The sequence below is a fragment of the Euleptes europaea genome, chromosome 9, assembly GCF_029931775.1.
Source record: "Euleptes europaea isolate rEulEur1 chromosome 9, rEulEur1.hap1, whole genome shotgun sequence".
Taxonomy (NCBI): domain Eukaryota; kingdom Metazoa; phylum Chordata; class Lepidosauria; order Squamata; family Sphaerodactylidae; genus Euleptes; species Euleptes europaea.
The window spans coordinates 28379014-28393693 of NC_079320.1; the positions used below are offsets into that span (position 1 = coordinate 28379014).

General features: G+C 42.3%; 1 protein-coding gene across 1 annotated transcript in view; it reads left to right on the plus strand.

Moving 5' to 3' along the window:
- Positions 1-14680, plus strand: part of ANK2 (ankyrin 2) — a 244447-nt gene that overhangs the window by 131835 nt on the left and 97932 nt on the right. The window contains exons 6-11 of the mRNA XM_056855307.1: positions 1887-2072; positions 2840-2863; positions 5242-5340; positions 6884-6982; positions 11959-12057; positions 14334-14531. Of these exons, the coding sequence (XP_056711285.1) occupies positions 1887-2072; positions 2840-2863; positions 5242-5340; positions 6884-6982; positions 11959-12057; positions 14334-14531 (705 nt within the window). The remainder of the gene's footprint in view (positions 1-1886; positions 2073-2839; positions 2864-5241; positions 5341-6883; positions 6983-11958; positions 12058-14333; positions 14532-14680) is intronic.

Below are 14680 nucleotides of genomic sequence, written 5' to 3' on the forward strand. Positions count from 1 at the left end.
TGGTTGTTCCACCCCCACCCCCCAGTTATTTTGCTACTACAAAAGTTTCTAAAGTCCATCAGTAAAAATTGACCACTATTCATGGAAACATTTTGTACATGTTCATAATGCTCTTCCATTTTTGTCTGTTGTGTAATGAGATGTGTTCCCTGGTCAATGCTTGCATTTGACACCTTCCTCAGTATTGAACTAATCCTCCGCAGGGTATTCAAAATGGTATGGCATTTGTTTAGTTGCACTTGAGCCAAGCTCCCCTTTTGTTAGCAGCTGTTTCGCTACCCTTTCATTCAGTGGATACTATTGCATTTGATGATGCTTCCTAAAATAATCCTTTCTGTTGCTGGGGTGCATTGAGATTATGTTGCCATTGCAGTATTTCTGGAGTATGAAATCCTGTGTGGTTGCTAAGCAACCTGGGAGAAACAGCATTTGCAAATGATTCACAGGAGACTCTTGAAGCCCACAGCCTTTATCTGTAGTACAGTAATTTAAAGGTGTTGTCTTATTTAATCTAATTTATTTATTTTACTCCAGAATTGGATCACGTAAATCATATGACATATGAGAATGATACCCTAGTCATATGTGCTTCCACATTAAGTCTAAGGGTTTCTCTTATTGTGCTTTAAACTAGTGTCATGACACTTCAGTGCAAAGGTACAACAATAATCACCACAGTCAAAAAAAGTACAAAATATCTCCGTCTTCAGAGGACTTTCTTCCTATTTTTCACCATTCCATATTAAGTTTAAAACTGGGGCACACATAGCGCCTTGCACTAGGATCCCCAGGTCGTAGGGCCTGACCTGACATTTCAAGTGACTTTTTTCAGATGTGATGTTTGGGGGTACCAGGAGCACACACTACCCACAATGCTTCCAAAAAGTACAGTTAACCATTTTGTCTGAAATTGGCACCATGTGTATTTTCTGCTCCTGTGCCTGTTGCACTGAAGCCTGGGTTTACTGTAGTGAATGCTGAAGCAGAAAATACGTTCCTGGTACTTGTGGCTGGACACTTCCGAACATAACACCACACAAACATTCATGCAAAATTGTTAAACCTCAAATTGAGAAGCCAAAAGCAAAGGGGAAGGCTTTCCCCCTAAAAGTTCATCTGTACATTTTATAGCATGCAAAGAATGAGGGTTCATGATGCACCTTGACTTGAGTTTTTTAAACATTAGCTCCACCTCCTGTCCATCAGGCTCTTATCCTGACCTGCCAGCCACTCTGAGGTTGTGTTCTCTACCCTTTCCTAGCTACTAGGAGCTACAGTATTTCCCAGCTACCCCCTGACTCAGCTTCCTGCCTCAAGCAGTCCTAAGTACATCCACTCATAATTGTAGTTGGGGGAATCTAAAGTGCATATATCTAATATCATTCTTTGGATCACAGCCACATAAAAACTTTAAAGAGCCTTGTACTTTAGTTATCATTTTCCTGCATCTTCCCCTGAACTGGCCAACATTATTTTGGAATTATTTTCCTCAATCTAAATGATAAAGGAATGCAGTTGTTGTTTTTCCTGGTAGAGAAATTCAGAATCTGCAATACCTTGCTGATATCTTCTGTATGTTTGTATGCTAAGCCTTTTCTTGTCCTAATATAATACCAGTCTTGAAATGCCAGCTGTATCTCCAATTGCCATTTTTCCTAGTATTCATGGAATGGAGTTTAATATCTGAAGATGCCAGTAACTCAGATGTGAAATGAGGTACCAAATGTATTTGAAGATAGGCCTCATTGTAGTACAATACACAGAGTTTGGCTATGGTTGTGGAAAGTCCAGCTTCTCACTCTAATAAGAATGTAGATGCATTGAAATATGATATACTTTTTGTGGGAGCTGGCTTCATGCAGAGCACTGTCTTTCTGCTGCAACAGGATGGCTTCACTCCCCTCGCGGTTGCGCTGCAGCAAGGGCACAATCAGGCAGTGGCTATCCTCCTGGAGAATGACACCAAGGGTAAAGTACGGTTGCCCGCACTGCACATTGCTGCCCGGAAAGATGACACTAAATCAGCCGCACTTCTGCTCCAGAATGATCACAATGCTGATGTTCAGTCCAAGGTAAAAAAATCATTTTTTCTTGATGGTGCTGGGATGTATATAGCCAAGGTGGGGGCCTCTGGAGATAGTTTCTTATACAGATTTGTCCCTCAGAGTACACTTGGCAAGAAGCTGTAGCCAATCACAGTTCCCTGGGGGTGTGCTCGCATCATTTTAATCACATTTATGCTTTACCTTTCCAGCGTACACATAAAACATCTTATGTGCATGCCTGTAAAGCGTAATGCATGAAGCAGTAGTACTAAGAGACTCATATCCATTTCATTACTTTAAAAAAGTTTCATGTAAATAATACTTGCTTGCTCCTCCTACGATAATGGTTGCTGAAACCAGTACCTGCAATACCGGCTCTTTTCTTCATGGTGGAACTGAAAGAGGAAATAGAGTAAATTTTCAGAGGCACAAATCATCTTTCAGTTTTAAGTTTTCCTTTCACTGGGAATCAGTGGGGATTGGGCACTTTCAGCCTTTGAAAATGTACTCCAGCTAAAACACTGTTTTCATCTTTAAAATGTCAAATTCAGGCTTTGTAAATGAGATAATCTGTCAGTATAAAACAAGAGTTGAAGCAGAATTGCTAGTGAGTAGGATACTGGTTTGTGGTCCATGGGAATGTGGGTTGCATACATTAGATTTAAAACTAACTCATGCTTTACAGACTTTTTTCCATAACAACAAAATAATTAATTCCAGTGAACAACTTAGTTTTCTGTCCTCTTGCCAATCTGTAATATCTTTCCTCTTTTTTCCAAAACATGCTGCAACAGATGATGGTGAATAGGACAACCGAGGTACCAAGAACAATATTTTTTAAACCTTTTTTACCCCCTCCCCACCAATGATCTCCTTAAGGATAATTGCTTGGTCCTTTGTACCATTTGCAATTCAAAGTGAATTATATGTCATTTCTAAATATGCACTGATGGAAGAACTCTATAGTGTCTTGAGATGGTCCCAAAGTGTTTTAGCTAAAAGGAACTGTGAACTATAAATCAGAATGGGCACATGGAGGCATTTCTGAGAGAGTGCAAATTATTGGCATATTACTTGTCTTCACAAATGCAGATCTGAAGTGTGGTTGTAAGTTTCTTGTTAGCTGTATGTTAGAACTGAACAGCAAATCTCAAAATTGCAATCTCAAAATTGGTCAATACAGTTTGTCAGAAGCAATGTTAACTGTATGCTGCCCATGATTTCTTGAAGCAATTTTATGTTTCATCTTGAGATGGCGGGTAATGTAATTTTATGTGTAGACACACTTAATGACCATTAGACAAGACCAAATACCGTAACTAACTCTGGTCTGTCCAGAATTAACAGCAATGATTCCAAGTATTTTACAGCAGTTCAGAATTTGGCAGAGTTTGGATTGGCATTCTTTGCCTGATTAGGTCAGGTTGTATGGATATATCATATTGCGGAAGTTAACAGGGTTACACATCCTTAGTTTAAAACTTAAATAAAACTGTACATCATGTAAAGAGACATGGAAATGTTGACTACAGGCTGTTTCCAGAGAGAAAATAACAGCGCATTCCTGACATGCGCCGGTGGCCGCACCCAAGGCCTTTGGAGGCCGGCGAAGGCCTATGCTGGTGCAAAGGCCCACAGCGCCAATGACTGGGTGGCGCACACTGGCGTTTGTTACCCCAGCACCAGTGTGCAGGGCCGGACACTGGTCTCCAGCCGCTGCCATGGCAGCGCCGGGCCCAAACGCTGCCGGAGTCTGCCGCCGGCAAAGACCACAGCGGCGTCCCAGGAGGCGTATCTTTTAAGTGGCGTATCCTATGAGGTTTCACGGATTTTTGCGCCGAGTGGAGGTTGCGCTGGGCTGAAACCTCCTTAGGAGGCAGCGCCATTGCGTTGCCTCCTAAGCCCGGCGCAGGCATTCCAGTCAGGAATGCGCTGTTAGTGTCACTGCTCTGGCTCCAGTTTATGGAAATGAGAACTTTTGCCTACTTGGAACCAACTGAGAGAGTTCCAAGGCAAAAAATGAGTAAAGAAGCAAATTAAAATGTTGGCAGCTGAGTGTCAGTTGGCTCCCAACCAATATCTAATAATTACAAAAACCTGGAGAATCCCAATTGGCAGAGTGGGAATTTTCAGATAAGCATTAGGGGAAATGTTCTACATTGTCATTTTCTAGATAACACCAGTCATTGGGATACAAGTAAGACACACATGACTGATAAACAGAAGCCCCCATCAGTGGTGTAGTGGTAGAGCAATAGACTAGGATCTGGGAGAATCAGGTACGAATCCCTATTCTGCCCATGGAAGTTTGCTGGGTGACCTTGAGCCAATCACTGTCTCTCAGCCTAACCTTCCCCACAGATGGTAGGTTCTTGTGGGGATAAAATAGATAGAAGGATGTTGTAAACGGCTTTGGATTCCTAGTTGGGGAGAAAAGCAGGGTATAAATGAATTAAAAATTCAATAATAAATGAGGGAGTCTTTGCTCATTCAGGTCAGGCAGTTTCTCGCAAGCTGATGCTTGAGTATAAGGATTGCACAGCTCTATTCCCAGGGTCTAAGAAAACCTGTGAGCTTGCTCAGAGACTACATAGCTTTCTGAGGCTTTTAAAAAAGGCTGTTCAGGTCTTGGGGAAAAACTGAAGGTTTTAAATGGAATGCCAATAACACACTGAAAAATGGAAGCTATTTTAATTCCATTGTATGGTTTATGGAGACTATGGAAACCATTTTAATGCAATTACATATTTTATGTTGTGGTTGTACTGTTCCATTTATTTTAATATGTTTGGCTATAATTGGAATAAGGTATGGAAAAGATGCCGCTGCCAGTACTTAAAATGTGCTATGGAAGATTTACAAAAGCAAGTAGTTATTATTGATTGAAAGCACAATATTAAGAGGCATAAACATCTGCACGGTTTGTCTCTGTGGCAAGGCTAAGAACAAATACATATGGGGAATTTTTATCCTAATCTTCTCGCTGTCATGAAAAAGAAAAGCAATATATTAAAATAACTAAGCTGAAAAAATAGTGTTTTTGTCGTTCTGTTGTTGGAAAAGGTATAATCCATTCTTCTGCGATACTAGTAAATTGACTAGAGAAAAATTAATGCTTTGGATTAATGTGGCACCAACTTTTTAAAGCTGATAATCAAAATTAGTGTTCCTGATTAGGACTGTTTCATTTTTACAGAGCGGCTTCACGCCTTTGCACATAGCAGCACACTATGGAAATGTTAATGTGGCAACACTTCTACTCAACCGAGGAGCTGTTGTGGATTTCACAGCAAGGGTATGCAGAATTTTCTTTTCATAGTTGGAATGGACAGTGAAGCGAACAGGGTCCTTTAAATGTGCAAATTAAGAAATAGAATGGAAGTGCAAAGAAAATTCTATTTACAGGCTTGCTTTCTCAAGTGGTGTCAACTCAATGGCCTTAAACTAATTCTGTTGGAGATTAACAACAAATAAATTACAAAGCGGATGACAGGTAGTAATAAATTTATTTGATCTTTATAGAGTAGGAGGATGTAAATAACCTTTAAGTTCCTACAGTGATAGAAAAATAACAAATTAAATGAGTAACATCATTCCTTATATGCATTACTTTGTACACGTATATAGCATGTACACATTAACAGGCTTTGTTTCACCAAATATAGATGTATGCCCCAATCCAACCAGGGGGCAAATGCACATATTAGTATGTTTCTCCATATGGACCCCTAATTGGATGAAGAACCATATGCAGAATGGGCATCGGAATATGTTTCCTTTCATGTTGCTAGGGTAGTACACAAAAAATCTGTTTGGAAATTATTAATAGCTCTGGTCTGCTGGTAGAGATGAGGGACAGGGAACTGGATTTAGTCCCAGTTCCCTGCCAAAAACTGAACAATACGATTACCTGTTGTCTGAAAGTCAATATAGACATGCATACACACACAACCGAACTGAGGTCTCTGAGTGTGGGTTTCTTTTAAATAGCTGCATCTTATTGGTAACTAGCTAGCTACATCTTATTACATTGCTTTGCAAAGGACTATGTTCTAAAAGTTTTCACATTCCTGCTGACATTTATATATTTCAGCTGTTTTTATCTTCTCTTCCTGTTTCCTACTGAGAGACCTAATCTCCATCCAAAATACTTGCTGACAAATGAAAGACAAGACAAGATCTTCTCACCTAATTAGGGCATTTTAACATTCATTGTAGTTATGCTAATAGGCTTCATTGTGTCTGAACTAATGTGCTGTGAATGTTTGCATTTTGTCTTGCATATAGTATGATCTTAATGTTCAGTGTTCTGGTGATTGTTTCTTTCTTGTTGCTTTATGAATCAGTGAGGATCCTCCTCCCCAGAGCCCTAAAAGGTTGCATACCTCACATTATGCATGCACATTGCTTCTGTGAGGCTTATTTACATGCACCCGCAGATACTTGATCATGTATTATTGCGCTGAAAATGATTAATTCCAGTGACTTGGTCCTGGAATTTCTTAGGAATTTAATTAACCTTGGTGAAATGTACCACCACTCATGGATTTAATCTATAGTGTTAAAACTTGAAGTCAAACAAAATATTAAATATGATACAAATCAGATCTTTAATTTTCTGCTAGTGTATGTATGCATCTATTGACATTCTTCTTTGCAGTACTTACAAATCATGGCAATGTAAACCTTTCCCAAGGTAGGGCAGTGCTCACTGTTTTCTGTATGCTGCGATACATCTGTGCTTATCTTTTATACTGTATTGTGTCCAAACGCAAAACCATCCCCATTGAACCTCTTCAAGCCCATCATGCTCTTTGTTTGTTCTTTTCATGGTGTAGAATGGAATCACCCCACTGCATGTGGCTTCCAAAAGGGGCAACACAAACATGGTGAAGCTCTTGTTGGACCGTGGAGGGCAGATCGATGCCAAAACCAGGGTGAGTGCTTCTTTTCCCTGAATGTATGTTATCATGTATCCTCTTTCTTCTCTTTTCTTTTGTTTCGATAGGGCCCAGAAATTCAGTCGTCAAGATTTATGGAAACCTTATTACAGTGAGCTTCATTCAGGAAGTCACAATTTAACTTGGACTTCCTTATTAATTTGATTACATTCCTCATAGCTGTCACTCTTTTTTTCAAAGACATCTTAAACATTCATTCAACACCAAGATATGCCAAAAGTCTTTTCCTTACTGATTTGGCCTTCAAAGAACCTCTGGGTATCTCAGATGATTCTTAGAATGTTCTACAGCAAATGCTTGATTTCTTTGTGGCCCTGGCCAAGCATATTGAATCTCACTTTGTCATGGAATATGCCCAAATATGTCTGTCTGTGAGGCTGAAGCAAGCCACTGCTCGTCAGGGTAGATAGTGATGGCTTAGATAAGAACATAAGATCCCAGAGTTTTTTGTAGAAAGGAGGGTATACAATTTTCACTGATTTCCCCTTCTTGCTGCAGACCTCCAGCTCCCTCCCCATGCTGTTGCTGGGGGCTTCTCACGAGTAGCATTTTGGGGAGCATTTAATCCTATAGTAGGAGGGGTGTGTGAAAATGTCACATTGTGTGGACAGAAACCCCCATAGGATTCAACTTACTGTTACTAGTCTGACTAAGTATTAGGCAGCTTCATATCTTCAATATGCCACTTATTTGAAGAACTGGATGCTGCACTCCACAAGGGAGATTTTTGCAATACTCGTGTAGAACCCCCCCCCCCAAAATAGTTGCATTTTGGGGGGGGGAAACACCCCGAGATTTATTTATACATAGTAGGTGGGTAGTAGCAAGCAAATGCCCTTTTTGACTCACACAATTTCAGCTCTAAAATGTAGCTGTTTCATAATCTCCATTCAGGCATCCATCTCGTCCGAGCTTGAATGCCTGTTGTCGTTGTATAAGACATACTTTTAAAATTATATTTCACATCTTCTGAATTCACAGCATCACTTAGCCACCTAGACACAGTTCAGTCCTGGACGAAAACGCTTTGTGCCGGACACCTACAGTTTCTTGCAAAGAATCTAATTTTAAAAGGCTTTAATTGTTTGGCTCATCATCCTAGTCAGCTGGTTATATCACTCAAAGCCACCAGCATGCAGCCACCCACACAAAATCTGCAGAGCATCCCAAAGCTCTGGCATTCTAATTTGCGCGGGTTCAACATCATCCTTTCTTCCTTCCTTTTGCATTCTCAAGGACACTCTGTTGATATCCATGGGCAATTTACAGTGGGGGAGATTCCAGAGCTTTGGTATTGTTTGTCACTGTCATGCAATTATGTGATGTCCCCATTATCAGGCTTTTATTTGGTTTCAGTGTATTTTTATTTTACCTTTGCTTTTGTCCATATGCCTTCTGTTACAAAGGGCAATAAAGAAGCCTGTTCAAAGGCAATTCTGCGGTCTCACTGAATTTACATTAGTATGCAGTACCAGGATCCTCCCAAGTGTGTCTTGTTTCAGCAGCTGACAATTGGAAAAAGGAACAGAAAGCTCCTGGACTTAACTCTTCTATTTCCCAGTGATTTGGCAATCCATTGGCAGCAGGAAAACTGCCTCCTGATCTTTTGAATGCAACACTACTTCCTACTCTGGAGGCCAAAATGCACTCAAATATGTGTGTAATTGTAATCTGATCCCATTTTTTGCATATGCAAAGCTGTTCCTGGAGCAAAGAAGTAAAACTGGGGAGGAGATGCTTACAGTTTTTTACTGCCCATAGTTTCTCCACTCCCAACCAACAACCCTCATTGCAATGGAGTTTCGGATGAATGGAATGTGTACTTAAGAAATGGAGCCTGTAAGCAAGAGTCAGATATTATGATATTTATGTGCAATAGGAACATGTGTTTCTCCTTAACTATGATGAGCTGATCCTTAGGCACACATAACCTGGTATCAAGAAAAAGCAGCAGATGTCTGTAAACAAAGGCTGTTGATAAATAACATAAAGAAGGGAAATCTAGCCAAATTAAAAGCTTAGCTTGCTGCATAACACAATGAAATATAGTTATTGACAAGCCACATTTATGAATTCAAATTAAGCACTTCTTTATAATTACAATTAAACATGAAAGCGGTGAATACTACTGATCGATGGACCAGAAGATAAAAGAGCGGTGAATATTACTGATCGATGGACAGAAGATAAAGAACACTTGGTCTCTCAGAGTTGGCTTTTGATAGTATGTTTCCTGGGTAGAAACTGGAGAAGTCTCTGGATTTCTACCTTCTCTCGCATCTCCATTCCTAGGTCCCCAAATGTTCAGAACAGCTGGCATATACTCAAGTGATTTACAGAGCAGCCTGCTTTCCAGAAAGCCTACTGGGGCTCAGGGATTTGTCACAGTACTCTTACTGTTCTGCTTCCTGGCTGAAGACAGAAAATAGAACCTGGCTATCAGACTGCCTGGAATCTTGGCAGGAACAGAATCTGTCGGTTCAGGCCTACAGCTGACACAATAACTTGGAGCAGTAGATTAGGGCCACGTACAACTTAGATCCAACAGAACACTTCTGTGGGAAGAACGATTTCTGGCTCACCTCGCCTCTACCATTGCAGCCTCAAATGCCCCTATTGCTGTTCCTGGGGTTTCCCTGTTCAGCATTTCATGGGTTATTTTGGTCTGCAGTGGGAGGGGGTAGCAAAAAGCTTGCACTCAATGGACAGAAATCTGTCCACAGAAATGCTCCATTGGATCTAAGCCATACTACCTTCACGCATGTGACTTGGGCCCTTTCACACATGCTGAATAATCCACTTTCAGCCCACTTATATCATTGAGCATGAGTGTTACCATGACACAGTACATGATGCAATATTACATAGTAGGATCCAATTTACAGCAAACTGTACAGTAGTATAGACCAGGGCTTCTTAAACGTTTCCCACTTGTGGCCCCGAGAAATTTTTATGCGACCCTGGGTATATAGGTATATAAAATAGGTATACAAATCAAACATTTACTGATAATAAATCATAAAGAAATTTATTTTTTCCCCGTGACCCCCACATTCAGTTCCACGATCTCATATGGGGTTTAAACCCACAGTTTAAGAAGCTTTGGAAAAGTCAAAATCCAGCACTGGATTGTCCTTGGGCGAAAATGCACGGTCGCTTTAGCCTCCTTTCTTCCCTGTTCCAGCCAGGATTCAGCCAGGATCAAATGCACGAAGGTGCGTTCGATCCTGGCTGAATCCTGGCTGGAACAGGGAAGAAAGGAGGCTAAAGCGACCGTGCGTTTTGGCCCCTTGACTCTTTTTGACTGCTGAGTATATTGAAGGAAAATGTTGCAATGATGATGCACGGGGTAAAGTCCAGTATGATTTTGATACATTTCTCCATTTTATCTTTTCTTCCGCACTTTCATTTGGCCACGTTTTCCCTCTTCATTTAAGCAGCAAAAACACTTTGTTCCCCTTTCCTCAACCTTTTTCGTTCTCGGAGGTCTAGGCTCACCTGGAGTGCACTCTGGCCTCTAAATCTTTCATTGGCTTGACTGTAGCTAACTGTCATGTTCAGTGGCTGTGAAGCCTGCGCGAGCGCTTTGGGACAGGATGTTCTTCTGCTGTGACGAAAATATTGCAGAGGGACTGTGCTGTCACGGCAAGTTTGCCAAATGGTTGCTAGCAGTTCAGCCTAAGAAAATTAATGCTTTTTTCCTTTTGTTGATTTATTTTTATCCTTTTCGATCCTTTCTCCTTCTGGTGTTGCCCCCATCCAGTAAGATCCCACCTAGCATGGGGTTGATCTTCAGTCTGTTTCAAAAGCAATCTGAAATATTGCAAGGATTATCAGGGTCTTATTTTGCCACGATAGAACACAGAAACCGATTCCAAACCATACAGAGAAAATGAAGAGATGGTGCTTGTTTCTTCACTTCATTGCTAATGACTTAATTGCTTTCTTTTCTTTTGTTGAACATTACCCAGCTGTGTGGAAGTTACTGGGAAACATTTTTTCCCCAGCAGCCGTTTCGTGGGAGGGGGGTATAGTCTGTACAAAAGTCTACCCTGCTGGTTCCCTGAATTGCTTGCCAGTGTTGCTCCTTGCTGACTGGAGGTGTTCATGTGTGGAGAGACTCCACATGATATGAGAGATGACGGAAAAGGTACTGCCCTATGTGACACCACTGCTCTAGTCAAGGGTAATTTTTTCTGAAAATTTGAACATTAGTGATGAAAAGTCTGTTGTTCTGATTACAGTTATGGTTAATGGTAGATACGGGCAGCCCAGTCCTGAAAGGGGGGGGCAGATTCCTGGCTGCCGTGGAGGCAAAAAAAAAAAGGCTTTTGTTAAAATAAAAATAGAGAAAGGGAGAAATCCCCCATTGCCTCCAAGGGGACTGTGCCACCGCAGCGTGAGGGAGTGTTCCTGTGGCGAAAGGGGTGAGGAAGTTGCCTAACGGGAAAGCTCGGCTGGTGTGGCTGTGCTGGTGGCAGGGTCAGCGGCACTTGGGTGCCAGTGTTAGAACATAAGAAAGGCTATGCTGGATCAGACCAAGGTCCATCAAGTCCAGCAGTCTGTTCACACAGTGGCCAACCAGGTGTCTCTAAGAAGCCCACAAACAAGACAGCAGCAGCAGCAGCAGCATTGTCCTGCTTGTGTTCCACAGCACCTAATATGATACGCATGGTTCTCTGATCCTGGAGAGAATAGGTGTGTCTCATGACTAGTATCCATTTTTACTAGTAGCCCTGAATAGCCCTCTTCTTGATGAACATGTCCACTCCCCTCTTAAAGCCTTCCAAAAGTGTGTTTGCCCCCGTGATAAAGTGGCGCGGGGTCACACCGGCTCCTAAGGAGCTTCTCCCATCCCCTTCAGGAATGGGCTCATATAGTTTAACGAGAGATATGTACCATGGGTGAAGAATTCTAGCCATGCTTAACATTTTCCCACTGTTTGCTTTAAGGATGGTCTGACTCCACTGCATTGCGCTGCACGAAGTGGACACGATCAGGTCGTAGAGCTCCTCCTGGAACGAGGTGCCCCACTGCTTGCAAGGACCAAGGTGTGTAATTTGCGCAGGGATTAAAAAAAAAATTTCAGACCAGTGTTTCATTGAAGTTAATTTCCAGTTTGCCTGATCTTGAAAGCTACAGCAGCAAGTTAATTAAAAAAAAAACATGTTAAAGACATAAATAAAATTGGCAGATGGAGATGGTCCATTAGAAAAATTCAAAAACAGCCACAAAGTATCCAGATTAGGACCAACTGTATAAAATACAAATAGGTGAGCAAAGTTTAATGCTTATCAGAACTTCTAATGTATTTGGATGTTAAGCTGGAAATTAAAGAGAGAGAAAAAAACGGGAGGGGGTAGAAATGCAGATGTTACTTGGTATGATGAATGACCCAAGACTGCAGTTTGTAATAATTCAAGAAGACAAAGAGGCATGTTATAGATTGGCAGAGCACTCCTGAAAGGGGGTGTGTGACCCCTGTGCCAGCGTGACCCCTGTGCCAGCGTTACTGCCACTTGCGCTGCCTAAATTGGCACTAATGCCAGCTCAGAGCCATTTACGTTTCCCCAGCACAAAGGCTCGTGCCGGCGCTAAAGGAGGCATACCCGCTTGCGAGGTTAACTGTACTCAGCTCCCTGAGGCCTTGTGCACCAGGAATGCCCCCTTTAGCTGGCGCAAACTTGCGCTGGCAAAAAGGGAGTCATAGCCCCGTGAAACTCAATGGAGCAGTTTCATGGGCTTTTGCAACATTTCCTTTTTCATCTTGCATTTTCCAGCCAGCAAGCTGCTCAGGAGCTGGCGTGGCTGTGCTATCCACCGAATGCCCTGCAAATACCCCACCCCTTAGGATTGCACTGTTAGTTGCTCAAGTCAGAAAACATGGTTACTCTTCCTTTGAATATGTAAATGCCAGCAGTTTGTATCCATTACACCGAATTTTCTTTGGCCTGTGTACATAGCACTAGGGCGTCATTGGCAGACTGGAGGATATGCAAGTGAATAAGCTCCTCCACCATCTCAATAGAATAAATGCAGTCATCTACTGCTGAATTCCTCTCTGTTCTTCTGATAGCTATACAACGATGGTTCTTTTCGAATATATCAAATTGAGGTCCTATCTCTAGAACCAATTAACCTCTGGCATGGTTCACGGTTTTGGGAAAGCGCTCTTTTGAAATGAAAGAAAGGAAAGTTCCAGAATATAGTATTTATATTTTATATTTATAATCCACCTTTCTATTTAGTAATACTCAAGTTGGGTTGCAATATAAAAAATAGTACAAAATAGCTTGTAGCCATTAAAAATCTACAAGCACTGAAGACTAAAACAAGTCTCCAGGCATTTCTGAACCTAGACTTGGCAACCCAAGTGACTCTCCCCGGAAATGCTGGGCACTGAAGGCTTGCCTGTGAGGCTCTTTTCCCTTCTGTGAGGGGCTGAGAGCTCACGGATGTAAGCTTGTGCTCTTGCAGACTGGGAGCCTTCCAGGAGAGGCCTGATGAGACTTGGGATCAGCATCTTCAGGCCGTTTCAAATCCCGCACCCTCAGGAATCCCAAGAGACAATTACACCAAAAGAGCTGGTGTCGTTATGTTTACAGGGTGTCACCCAAGCTGGCTCTTGGGGAGAGGGTGGCTTGGTGCTTCTCCGCCCCCTTTCCTCCTCTCACCCTACAGGCCCCCTGTTGTTATGGATGAGGGTCCTCTGGTACCTACAGGAGCAGGACAGTGTCTGCTGAGACCCAAGCTTGTTAATAAACAGATCTTTCCTGTCTTTCAGTGTGATGTAGTGGTTAAGAGTGGTGGTTTGGAGCAGTGGCCTCTGATCTGGAGAACCGGGTTCGATTCCCCAATCCTCCACATGAGCGGCGGAGGCTAATCTGGTGAACCGGGTTGGTTTCCCCACTCCTATACACAAAGCCAGCTGGGTGACCTTGGGCAAGTCACAGTTCTATTAAGAGCTCTCTCAGCCTCACCTACCTCACAGGGTGTCTGTTGTGGGGAGGGGAAGGGAAAGGTGATTGTAAGTCGGTTTGAGTCTCCCTTAAGTGGTAGAGAAAGTCGGCATATAAAAACCAACTCTTCTTCTTCTTTCCTGTCTGATTTGGCAACCCTAAATAACTGCATCAGTTGTTTGCTTGAAAATTTGTTTACATTCCAGTTTGGGTCTTTTCCTTCCGCTGGTCTCACAACATTCCTGTTCAGCGGTCTGTTTGATTTTAACTGATTTTAGAATTCCTTTGGTGCAATGGGTATATCCACCTCTTTCTAAGCAGCAATTTTTATGGTGATTCTAACAGTTCTGACCTTGCTGTTGGCACAGAATGGGCTCTCCCCGCTTCACATGGCTGCCCAGGGTGATCACGTGGAGTGCGTCAAACATCTGCTCCAGCACAAAGCTCCTGTTGATGATGTCACATTAGATTACCTGACTTCCCTCCACGTTGCTGCACACTGTGGTCACTATCGTGTCACCAAGCTCCTGCTGGACAAGAGAGCAAATCCGAATGCTCGTGCTCTGGTAAGCATTTTGTGTACTTCTGTGCGAACACAGTCCCCCCCCCCCATTCAGCTGTTCATTTTGAAAAACGGGAACTCTGATGTATGCGTTTGCTGACTGGGCCCATTACCTCTGCCTAACATCCCGCTGTCTGTGCCCCCCAACCTCAG